General features: G+C 39.1%; 1 protein-coding gene and 1 pseudogene across 1 annotated transcript in view; both read left to right on the plus strand.

Annotated features, from left to right (window-relative positions):
• Positions 1-13,556, plus strand: part of LOC131692985 (phosphatidylinositol-binding clathrin assembly protein LAP) — a 304,486-nt gene that overhangs the window by 31,855 nt on the left and 259,075 nt on the right. Inside the window, 5 exon segments of the mRNA XM_058980421.1 lie at positions 12,480-12,622; positions 12,685-12,760; positions 12,914-12,934; positions 13,049-13,273; positions 13,330-13,523. Of these exon segments, the coding sequence (XP_058836404.1) occupies positions 12,480-12,622; positions 12,685-12,760; positions 12,914-12,934; positions 13,049-13,273; positions 13,330-13,523 (659 nt within the window).
• On the plus strand, positions 6,440-8,278 carry LOC131692987 (coiled-coil and C2 domain-containing protein 2A-like; annotated as a pseudogene).

A 13,556-nucleotide genomic window follows, 5' to 3' on the forward strand; every position in this document is an offset into this window, starting at 1 on the left:
TACTCCAGAGCTGTTTGAAAAGCAATCAGACTTAGCAGTGCCAATACTAACAGCAACTTGACGATGAACGAGATACGATCGAAGCCACTCACAAAACCTAGTCGTGCAGCCAAGTTTTTTCAGTTTGGCAATTAGGGTATCGTGATTCACTTTGTCAAAGGCGGATTTCAAATCAGTATATATCGCATCCACTTGAAGTTTTTTGCACCAATTATCCATACAAAATGATGTAAAGCTCACTAGATTGGTTTCCACCGAACGGCCAGGATAGAAACCATGCTGACAGGTGCTAATATAGTGTCTGCAGGAAGCAAATAGTGTTTCGTTAACCAGTGACTCAATCAGTTTTGATTCAACTCCAAGCGAAGTAATTCCACGGTAATTTTCAACGTTACGCTTGTCGCCTTTTTTGAAAACAGGGATTAGTGTCGAACATTTCCAGTGCACTGGAAACGTTTGCTGCTGAAGCGACATATTGAAAAGTTGCGCGAGTGGTGTAGCCAAGATGTCCGAGCATTTTTTTTAATACAGCTGCAGGCATAATACTCGGACCGGGATCAAAGGACGCTTTTGTCTTCTGGATAGCCGAACGAACCATTTCATCGTCGATGAAGAAAACATCATATATATATATATATATATATATATATATATATATATATATATATATATATATATATATATATATATATATATATATATATATATATATATATATATATATATATATATATATATATATATATATATATATATATATATATATATATATATATATATATATATATATATATATATATATATATATATATATATATATATATATATATATATAAATATATATATATATATATATATATATATATATATATATATATATATATATATATATATATATATATATATATATATATATATATATATATATATATATATATATATATATATATATATATATATATATATATATATATATATATATATATATATATATATATATATATATATATATATATATATATATATATATATATATATATATATATATATATATATATATATATATATATATATATATATATATATATATATATATATATATATATATATATATATATATATATATATATATATATATATATATATATATATATATATATATATATATATATATAAGTCAATGTTTGTATGTACATGATTTATAGACTCCCAAACGGCTCAACCGATTTCCGTAAAAATTTGCACATAGTAGGTATTTGGTATGTGGCGTGTTTGTGTGCTATTGGTTGGAGATTATCTGCCCGCCAGATGGCGCTTTAGAACAAATTGTGTTTTCCACATATTTCGTTGATAGTCACAGCAACGCGCGATGGGTATTAGCTAGTTTCCTATAAAAGAAATGTCTGGAATTCACTCAAACTTTCAATATGTTTTGCGAGACCCGGAGAGCGGAATCTTATACATCAACCGACTCAACTCGACGACTGGGGACAATGTATGTGTGTGTGTATGTATGTAACAAATTCTCATTTGTGTTTTTCCGCAATGGCTGAACCCATTTTATCTAAACAAAATTCAAATGAAAGGCTTGATACTCGAATAGAAAGTTAATAATTTGTTTTGATTCTGATGTTTAGTATCCATGATATGTATATTTGTATGTGTAAAAAGGGTTTTTTGCAGTTTTTTTAGATTAACTGTCAAAACTCATAACATGGACAAATAGTCTACATATCGCCAGGAAACTTATACAAATATCTCTCGAGTGAACTATAGTTTGTTGAATTCAGACTGCTATCAAAAAAAAATTTAATACGAACGAAGGATTTTTATTATTTTCCAATATCTCGAAAGAAGACCAAAAACATGCAATCAATTATTTACGCCACCAGGGTTAATTTTAGGCGAATAGCATCTACGGACAATTTAATGGGTGCAATATAATTTTTCTTTTGATATTGTATTTTCTCAGATTAATCTCCCTATAAGTGTAACAATATTTTGGGTACTGCATACCCTGGTATTACACGCCCAATATTATCACAGGCAGTTGTTGCATTGGCTTCGGTTTTCCCGATTCTAAATTGTGAATTAAGTTTCCGCTATCCTCTCTGAAAATGAGCTTACTAGGTTGTAGCATCAGATCATAGTAATCGATTTTCTACCACTGTGTATCTATTAAAAAGTTTCAGTAGGGATGAAATATTTGTAAAGAGATTCGATTGATTTTTAGTTGAACGATTTTTTGCATACTTGATTGAGATAATGCTTTCATTGAATTCGCAGCTCTTACTTTTGCGAACAAGTTTGCTGAAGACACCAAGTATCTATATTGAATACTTTGAAAGTTGTAGCTTGTTGTTTGTGGATGGCCCATCGGCGCTTATTTATTGTTCAATATTGTAACTATCCGTTCAAACAAACTAGTCGAATTTCATTTCTATAAAACGGAAAAGGATGAAATCAGAATTTCTTTCACTATTACAGCTAGAAACAACCACCGAACAATTCCAAGTTGTCTGAATGTACCTTGATCACTTATCAGTGCACAAATCTTCATTTACCGTATGATAGCAAATTTTCTAACACATAACCATCAAATCGATCTGGAACATATCTCGGATAATGAGAAGCGAAATAAATAACTCCAAGTAGAATGAAAGTCGTTCTAAACTCGAACTTTTTCAAATACTGCCTTTCCATTATTGTTCGCTTTTTTTCGCATTCCATATTTTGATATATTATTTTGAAGACCCATATTTTAGATCAATAATAAAATCAATCAAGATCAATTTTTCCATTCGTAACCGAACTTTGTACAGAGAAACAAGTGCCTTTTGGTCTCTCCGGTGTAGTTTAGTTTTTTCGGTAGTACGAAGGTGCTTGCTGTGGCAGAGGCTGCAGTAAAGCATTACTAACAAACAGTCCCGCGAGTGATAATTATTACCTGCGATATCGGTGAAGGTAGTGCAGTGAAGTGCGTTACTAAACAGTTTTCTTGCCTGAAAGACGGCTTTGTTTAGACGAGCTATATCAGCTCTCTACTGTGTGAAGGTCACGCGGGTGACGGATAAAACAAACGAAGGATCAATTCACCTACCAGCTCGTCAGGAACCACCTGGTGAAGTGTTTCGTTTTTTACTTTTTTTTTTTCTTTTTATTGCTTTTGATTTTTTATTTTGATTTAAGTTAAACAGTGCGGTCGAGCGTGTTGCTCCCGCAACAAAATGGAACAAACAGAAGGATCATTCTCCGAATACGAATCTTATGGGGAAGAGGAACGTATATCTGATTCGGAGACAGATAATGTTATGGTCGATCCACTTCCCCCACTTTCCCCCAATGTCTCACAGACCCCCCCCCCGGGTCAAGGTTTACCAGGATGGATCCGCTGGTCCTTGGGTGGTATACTTTCGGCCCAAAAATAAACCGTTAAACAGCATAACTGCACGGGAGCTGACAAAACGTTACTCGGCCGTAACCGAGATTAAAAAGGTTCAGTCAGATAAACTGCGCGTAGTCGTTACTGACTTGAAACAGGCCAATGATATCGTTAGCAATAGCCTCTTTACGCTGGAGTATCGCGTCTACATCCCTTCTCGTGATGTGGATATCGACGGTGTGGTAAGTGATGCGGGTCTAACTGTCGATGATCTGATGAATGATGGGACTGGCTGCTTTAAGGACCCTAACCTTCAATCAGTTAAGATTTTGGAGTGCAAGCAATTGCACTCAAAGTCCATCGAAGATGGGAATTACTATCCATCAGACTCGTTTCGCGTAACCTTCGCCGGATCTGCACTTCCGAGCTACGTTGAAGTGGGAGGAGCTCGTCTACCTGTACGCCTGTTTGTACCGCGGGTCATGAATTGTTCCAATTGCAAGCAGCTAGGTCACACGGCCACCTACTGTAGCAACAAGCAACGGTGCGGTAAATGTGGGGAACGCCATGCGGATGATACTTGCAGTAGGCCCGCTGAGAAGTGTGTTTACTGTGGGGAGAATCCACATGCACTTTTGACATGCCCAACGGATAAACTGAAGCGATCCGCCAAAGATCACTCCAGACGCTCTTACGCAGAAATGCTTAAAAGAGCTGTTCCACTTATCTCCGAAAACCCATTCGCTCTCTTGCCAACTGACGATAACGCCTCTAACGACCCTTGCGAGGGGCATTCTTTGGCTCCGCTTGGAAACTCTAGGAAAAGACCTAATCAAAACTCACCTGAACTTCCTCGTAAGGGTCCTAGGTTGTCCCAAACAAGGGTACAAAATAAAAATAATTCATCAACTGGAAGTGCTGGTACAAATCCGAAGATAATACCTCCTGGTTTTGGGAAATTGAGATACAGTTCCCAGCACTCCCCGGGGCACCAAAAATCCCAAGTGCTCCAATTTTACAGTCAGAAACTCAACCTAAAACGGGATTCCTTAAATTTTCTGACATTGTGGACTGGATATTCACAGCTTTCAACATTACCGATCCTCTGAAAAGGTTGCTGGTTGCTATTCTACCAACAGTAAGAACATTTTTAAAACAGTTGACTGAACAATGGCCCCTCCTTACAGCGATCGTATCCTTCGATGGCTAACTTATTAGACGGAATCAAGGATCTGATCACTGTTTTACAGTGGAACTGCAGAAGTATTATCCCCAAAATTGATTCATTAAAACACTTGCTAAATTACAATCATTGTGATGCATTTTCCCTATGTGAAACATGGCTAACTTCTAATATAAACCTCAACTTCCACGATTTTTAACACTATCCGCTTGGATCGAGAAGACTCATATGGAGGGGTACTTTTAGGGATCAAAAAGTGCAACTCCTTCAATCGAATCAACCTCCCTTCGACGCCAGGTATTGATGTTGTCGCTTGTCAAACAACAATGAAAGGCAAAGATCTTTACATTGCTTCTATTTACATTCCTCCTAGGGCCATGATGGGATATCGAAGATTCTCCAACGTGATTGAACACCTTCCCTCGCCCCGCCTGCTTCTTGGAGACTTTAACTCTCACGGTACGGGGTGGGGCTGTCTATACGACGATAATCGATCTTCGACAATTCGAGACCTTTGTGACAACTTCAATATGACAATTCTGAACACAGGGGAAATGACACGGATTCCTAGACCACCTGCGCAAGCAAGTGCACTAGACATATCTTTATGCTCGACATCACTACGGTTAGATTGCAAGTGGAAGGTAATATCTGATCCCCACGGTAGTGACCACCAATTGTAATTGCAATCACCACTGGTTCAAGACCATCGGCACCAATCAATGTTCCCTATGACCTCACACGAAACATTGATTGGAAGAGCTACGCTGCTGAGATATCCAAAACTATCGATTCAACACAGGTACTTCCCCCGGAGGAAGAATATAAGTTTTTGTCCAACTCGATTCTCGATACCGCGATTCAAACTCAGACGAAACGAGTACCCGACGTGAACACCCAAAAACGTTCTCCCAACCCGTGGTGGGACAAAGAGTGCTCAGACGTGTACGAGGAGAAAGCTGCCGCGTATAAAACCTTCCGGAACGACGGGTTAGTTGCTAGTTATCGAGTGTACGCGATATTTTTTTTTGTAAAATTAGTGTTTTAGTTTATTTATAAAATATTTACAGTTCATTTTCTAAGTAAAATTGTAGTGCCTGTAAGTTAACTACATTTTCACTTTCGGTAATGAATTTTAAATAAACTGCGAAAAGTCTAAAGGTTCCCCCACACTGACGCGATTTTGTCGCAGCGATTGCGAAAATTTCGCGAAGCGACTTGTCGCTAGCAACTCTGCTCATGGCGACAGATGTGCGCTCCCATACTGACGCGAACTTTTCGCGTCGGCTGTTGCGAAATTGCAGCGATTTTTGAACAATCGCTGCGTGCGAGCATTGTGTCACAGTCGCTGGGTGTTCGCCAGATATTCAAGATGGCGCAGACTAATCAACTATTGTCATTTGGCGCATCTCAACTTTACATAAGTTGACCAGAATTCCGAAAAAAATGAAAATAGTTATACGAAAAAAATCGCCTAAATTTCAAAACCAAACTGATGGACGCTTCTATACCACTACCAAGTCCAACAAAACTATTTGAAAACGAAGATTACATACCGTATGAAAGCCAGGTAAATCGAATAAATACTGGAGCGGTAAAATTGAATTGAAAGTAGGGTGGTTGGAGCTATTTACTATAATCCAGTGCTTCAAGTCCTTCGAGAATAAAAAATATTCCAAAGCGGACTCATCTTTCCAAAGAGCTGATCGAAAAATAGTTCGACGAACCCAACGATTCCGACGTGGAAGAATTAGTGAAAGCATTGGAAAAACGAAACGTCGGTAATAATACGGATCATGAGAAAGGCCTTCCGGAAAAGGACGATCATTTCTTGTTCAACGAAGATGTTTTAGCATTTTGTTTGAGGGAAGAAATTAACGCCAATGAACGGTTGAACATGTTATGCCAAAGATTCCATAACAATCTGAAATATAAGAATATAAAGTTCATACCGCAAATCGAGCGGGAGATTGAAGTTCCCCACAACATAAAGATAATCGATGAAATCTTGGGTACGGACTCGATCGGAATTCCCATGCGATCAGATGATAATCATGTTTCTTCAGCTGGACGAATAAATAGCAACCTCTCGTCGAGCAAGTTCTGTATGTTGGTTAACGGTATAACCCAATAGAGCAAGTGCACATCAAATCAAAATATACTCACACTAGCTTTGTTCCAGTACAAGGAAATCACTCCGGAGTAAACAGGAGCAAAAAATTCTTGCTCCTTTTTACTCCGGTTTGCTACCAGAAGAAGAGAGTAAAGGAACGATTTTCTCCGGAGTACTTCCAGTTTCTCCTGGAACAGACCTACTGATAGCTGCTCAATTTCTCACGAGTATATGCACATGTATCTGTCCGCCTAGATTAAGAGAACATTCGAAATCAAAACCCCACTGCTTCTGGTCGGATATACGCGCAGCAACGACGAATCATCTGAATACACCTCTATCGAAGACTGCATATCAAGAAGACTGCTAACTGTCCAGAATCTGGAGACAGTAACAGCAACGCCACTTGCGGGTACTTCCCATAGTGATGCACACACACATATACACTTTTACATTAAGCTTCCTACCTTCAGACAATAGAGGTGCTGTAACCTCTGTCGCTTCTCGTTTGTATGGGGGAAGGAAAGAGATATCAGTCTTCTTAATATGTAGTCTTCGCCTCTATGCTAACCGGATCTAATCTGCCGTATATGCGAGAGTTAACTTACATCTCCTTGTTTATAATACTGGTACCGAATGTGGAGACTCCCAAGTTCGGCACCAACGGGCTGGAGTGTGTGGTGTTGCAGCAGACTGGTGCGTATTTATCTGTGAGGAGAGGAGTACCGCAGCGAGTTTCCCAGGAGGGGATGCTACCGCTAGCAATGTTGATCAGTGGCGAAAGGGTCTGCGTTACAAGGCTGCTTGGTCCGATCAACGTTCCCTTTGTGATCGATGAAAACGTGGAGCTAATGATATATAGGCGATATGTTTCGCCAATTCCTATTCACTACAACATGGACGCATGTTCACAAATTGGCGGAATTCGGTCCAATAACCGAGTAATTTTTAATCGGTTCCAAAGATAGACAATATTTATGAAGCCAAGCTTCGCCGAAGGATTAAGGTGTTTTATTACCTTGTTTTACATCTTTTTGGAGTACGATGTGTATCTTATCTGAGGACAAAGTCTCCTAACAGGCGATAGTACTTTTGTCATTATACGAGAGAACAACGATTTCTACTTTGTAGATCCAACCAGCGGTAAAAAATACTCCAGCTCCGATACGTACTGTCCTTTAAGTAGAATTTACTACTTTGTCAATCAGGACAACGCCTAGGGAAATATTCAAAAAGAGAACCGGGTGTTCCTGACGCAGCTAGATGTGAACAAATCAGCCTACTGAAGACCGCTATTCAATCGATCGCATGAAGCTCCCACCGGTTGTATTCACGATGGAATTTACTTGTACAAAAATGCACTGAATGTACGAGATTTGTAAAAAACTATTGAAAAAAAATTGTTAAGAAGATTGCAATTTGGAGAACGCACCGTAAAATTACATGGAACCGGTTAGTTTATGAAGCTATCAATTGTGTATTCTCGGATGGTATGCTATAGCAAAAAACGCAATAACTATATTCTAGTTTCAGCCATATAAGTAACCAACTTGCATACGCCCTTCCCAACTTTCAGTCGGACACTAGTCTGGAAACTAATACGAATGGCAATCTGGAACTGTTCAGTCAACTGTTATCCTTTCTTCAATAGTATATACAATATAAAGTATGCTACAATTTAAACTTTAAACTTGCTTTTCTCGAAATCAATATATTGTCACTTAGCCCGGTTTGACGTAACTCCGACCAGTTCGCTCTCAGCAAGACTTATTCATTACCAGCCATCGAAGTTTAGTCTTTGGTCGTGGTTGCCGAACGAACCATCGCAGATCCGGATCGCAAGAATCTGGGGGATTTGTGTAATCCTCTATTTTCTTCACAGTTATTTCCACCAAACCTTATGACACTGTTGCTATAATTTGTATTTTTCGTAATTTTGCAGTTTTATTACGTACGAAAATCTGTTAGTTTACACTGTACATCAGGCCAAGGAAAAGCATTTTTGGTTAAAGTTAACAATTAACATAAGGAGCGAATAATTATTTATAATCTTTTGCGCAGCGAATGCCTGCTCAGCTTTATACTCGTCGAAAGCCTCTACGAGGACAATCCGCTTGATCTCGCTACATCTTACGAAGTAAGATAGCTCATTTAGAATTTTATCCATGGTATTGCTCAATTGGGGGCTTCTGCAGATCATTGTTCTCGACAGTTTCACCGGGTGTCCGACGGTTCCATACAAATAGCTACATTGGACCCACAGTACGATGTACGGGTGATTGGTAGTTAGTTTGCACCGCTTCTCCTTCTATCGCTGTATTGTAGCACAATCTGTATCTGCTTCGTAAACGGAACCACTCACAGGGGCAATGGTACTCACCCAGCCCAGGTAGTACTTTAATATCGCCGATAGTAGTGCGCTGATGAAAAAATGTGTATCCTTAATGTCGGCCAGCAATAGCAGGTAACAAAGATCGTTCATAAAATTATTATCAATTTTAAGCGCAGCCCGATTAGAACATGTACTGCTTTGAGTTCCAAGAGTGCACGCACCACTGCTTAGCGTTAGCCACATGGGATTTACCAGTTTGGGTACAGTAAAAAAATCCACTGGGCACTGCTGCGTTATGCCGGCAGCCAGCATTATCTGTAGCAATAAATTAACACAACTGTTTGAACAGGTAAGTGAAGGGTTTCTATCAAGCCTACCTGGAGTAACTGCGGCTACCTGTAGCTTGCATTTTCCGCCGCCATTCTTAAACCACACAGCATTGATTCAAATATACTCATGTGTTCCGAGCTGAATGCTTCAATTTCCTGCAGCATGCCATCGTTTAGTTGAACGCACAGCACAATTCCTAGACGTGCCTTTTTGTGCAAAGGTCTCCCGTGATAATTGGTTGCAGTGGAAAGAACTTCCCCGCTAAACGATTTTTGTCTAGTCAGTACTATGGTTTCACTATTCCGTCGATTTTTACCACCGGCGCAACCATCGCTCGCTGTCACTTGACTGCTAATGTTCACCGAACCGGTCGTATTGACCTCGATGAAAGCTGCCATACTGACTATAGTCGTCTAAACTTGTGCAATTCAGAGGCTGTGGAATATCAATACTGGTATCTAAACTAAGTCTTCGAAAACACTCGAAATCACTAGAAATTGATGCTAGACTGTTTCGGTGCGATGGCGTGGTTGACTTGATGAAAACGCCCAAGGTTCCGTTCCACCATACCCTGAGTCAAGGCCACTTTTGGTTGAAAGTCTCGGATCTGCCAGATGCTCCAAATGCGCAAACTCGATTGGCAGTGGTGGCCTTTGTCTGTGGTTGTACGAAGTATCATATTACGTCAAAGTGGACGAAGTAACAGTAAACGACCGTAGTGACGTTGTACCTATGGAGCTACGATCACTTTCCGACGTATGTCGGCCGTTGTATAGTGCATTCTGACCGATACCTGGCAGTTCATAGCCCAAGTAGGTGGAAGTGGATACTTTTTAACTGCTGTTGCTGCTACTGTTGGCTACTGAAACACGTAAGCATACTTAATGGTTTTTCGAGTTTTTAATCAATGTACCTTCAAACTGCTGTCCTGGAAGACTATAGGTGCAGAACCAAAAATCATTTCGGCCATCGACGTGGTATCGCTTTTGGTATAGCTGTTGTGCTGATATAAAATTTTGCGATGATAAAATTTCCCGCTTTGTGGCTTTGTATTGCGGTACTGCAATTGGACGTTGTTGCTGCATTGGATTCGCCGGAAATTTTCTCGACCGCACTGGAATCAAACAGTAGTTTACGACCTCGAATGTCACATTCGCAGACAAGAACACGAACCTGGTCAGCGGTGAAAGTTGATTCATCTGAGGTATATTTCTGTGTTGCTGAACTAGCACTGCGCTATAGTTGAAAACAGATTGTTGAATAATGCAATATTTATAGTCAACTGATTTACTATCCTCTCTTCTTGTTTGTTTTCTTACTGTGTCTAGACTGTGTCGAGCAAACGACCTGCTTCACGCAAAGATGTTTTAAATATAAAGACACGCGGACAAATACATTATTCTCACTGAATGGCTGATAAAACAATCGAAAAATATTTTTTTTTAATTTTAGGACAACATACGTCGTATTCCCATGAGATTAAAATTGAGGTTGTCCCATCTAGCTACTATAGTTTGCAAATGTCACTTTGTGTCGCTTGTAATGCGAAATTCGCGCCGGTGTGGGCGCACATGCGAATCGCACTGTCGCAGGAAGCGCGACGAAATCGCTAAGCGAAATTTTCGCAGTCGCTGCGACATAATCGCGTCAGTGTGGGGGAACCTTAAGAATTGACGCTTTTGTGTTTCGGTGTATTCCATTCAACATTGGTTGTGCTAGGTCCGTGAAGCACACTCTTCGCCATCCGTGTAGTAATGTCGCTATCCTTCGTTGTAGTAGTGTCCATGCCTCTCCTACTCGTGGACACTCGCAGAATTTGTGCTGCACCGTTTCGATTGCTGTGTTGCAGTGAAGGCAGTTTTCTCCATCCGCTCGTCGCATCACATACATGAGGCGTCTATGTATCGTTTTTCTGTTTACTAGTAGAAACAATTCGGTTCGTTGTTGAGATGAGAGACCTTTCGTTCTATGGATGTTTCTCCATATTCGAGGCCAATCCGCGTGACGGTTATCTCGTTCAACTTTGGGCTCGTCTGTGTTTTTTACATAGAATTGATTGATGGTGTTAGCTGAGACGCTTTGCTGAATTTGTGGAGGAAGATGCGGGACGTTCTGCACAATTACTTTCAGGTAGGGACAATCTGCAGGAGGGTTTTCTGGGTTTTGGAACATGAATGATTTGTAAAAGGGAATGGAATCAATTTCCTTCAATTGCCTGTTGATTAGCATGGATTTGCATTTGAATGCTGGTAGTTGCAGTTTTAATCCTCCTTCTTCATAATTTCGTGCTAGTTGCTGGATAGGTAAGCGACCCGGGATTCCTCGCCATAGGAAAGTACCCATTGCTGCTGTCAGCTTTGCTGTATGGGCGTTGGACGGGGGTAGGATAGAGGCGAGGTACCATATCCTTGCTGTTACGAATGTGTTCAGCAGCGTAACTTTTTGCAGAAGTGTTAATGATCGCATCCCGTGTAGCCATATCAAACGACTAAATTTTCCCACCAGCTCATCCCAATTATGCTTAATCATCAAGCGAATTGAATTGGTGTAGATTACACCCAGAATTTTAATACTGTTTTCTGTTCGTAGCCATGCCACGTTGAGAGCGTTTCCATTCATAAAACCAACGTCTATCGCCGTTGTTTTGTCGAGGTTTAGTTTCGCACCAGAAACACGAGAGAAAACGGGTAAACAAATCGTGTAGGGCCTCAATTTTTTGTACGGTTCCGTTCTATATGAGAAAGGCAAAAGTCATCAAATGACCATTAAACCCATCCCTGTCTGCAGCTATACACTTTCTCCACCAAATTACGCTCCTATATAGGACACAACTATTCGTAATGTTTCTTATACTATTAAAATTTTGTAGATATCCAGTTTTGAAGAAAAACTAATGAAAAATAACAACAATTCCACATTTTAGTAAGTTTTAACGGCTCTGTTGCTCTTATAACCCAAAAATTGTAAAAACTTCTAAATTTAGACATGAATTTTAAAATTTTGCCCAAGATCAGTCCATTTTTCAAAAAATCAAAACTCGCCACCAGTAGGGTTATAGACATAATCTAAAATCATTTAATGTATATTAAATTTCTTTTTTTTTGAGAACAAAAAAATCAATCAATTACTATTTTTACAGATCTAGTTCATTGCACCAACGAACCAAACGTTTCCATCCCGCATTTGGCAAATCTACTGGTGGAGCGATCACAAAATGCAAACTGGGTTGTTGTATATAAAGCTCTCATTACAACTCACCATGTACTGGCATATGGCAATGAGGTATAATGTATTGAATAACCCTGGAATATGATCGATTATCACTTTCCTTACGTTTTTTGCAGAGGTTCATACAATACTTAGCGTCGAGTAATTCTTCTTTTCAGTTGAACAATTTCTTGGATAAAGGCGGTGTTCAAGGTATATCCGATCAATGCATTAGTTATATGAAAGGCTTCCGAATAATTTATTCAATTTTCGTTTATTGCTCTCCTTCTATGCTGATAACATGTCTGCTTTATCGAGTTAACAGTTATACTAACGTAAATCTTTAATGCTTCCTTTATCCCAAAGGTGCCGTTGGAGCAAGGATGGGTAAGTTTTCGTATATGATATGATAACCATACTAATGCTCTCAAATCATATAGTGCATCAATATTCTTATAAGATTATGTTACCGCCTCTTTTAATTTGGTTATTACATTCTAGGGTACGACATGTCACCATTCATTCGTCGGTATGCAAAGTATTTAAATGAAAAAGCGATGTCTTATCGAACCGTTGCATTCGATTTTTGCAAATTGAAAAGAGGGAAAGAGGAAGGCTCTCTTCGTGTTATGAATGCTGATAAATTGTTAAAAACACTTCCTGTTCTTCAAGCACAGCTGGACTCGTTGCTAGAATTTGATTGTACTGCCAACGATCTAACAAATAGTAATTAATGCGTAAGATTATAGAATGAGCAATTAAAAGTGCACTCATTATTCCAGGTGTTATCAATCAATGCTTCATGTTGTTATTCAGAGATTTGATTCGACTGTTTGCATGTTATAATGATGGTATTATCAATTTGTTAGAAAAATATTTCGACATGAACAAGAAGCAATGTCGAGATGCTTTAGATTTGTATAAGAAATTCCTTACACGCATGGATCGCGTAGGAGAGTTTCTTAAGGTGGCAGAAGTAAGATCATTGTTAATTATGAACATTTATTGT

This window comes from Topomyia yanbarensis, chromosome 3, assembly GCF_030247195.1.
Source record: "Topomyia yanbarensis strain Yona2022 chromosome 3, ASM3024719v1, whole genome shotgun sequence".
NCBI lineage: Eukaryota > Metazoa > Arthropoda > Insecta > Diptera > Culicidae > Topomyia > Topomyia yanbarensis.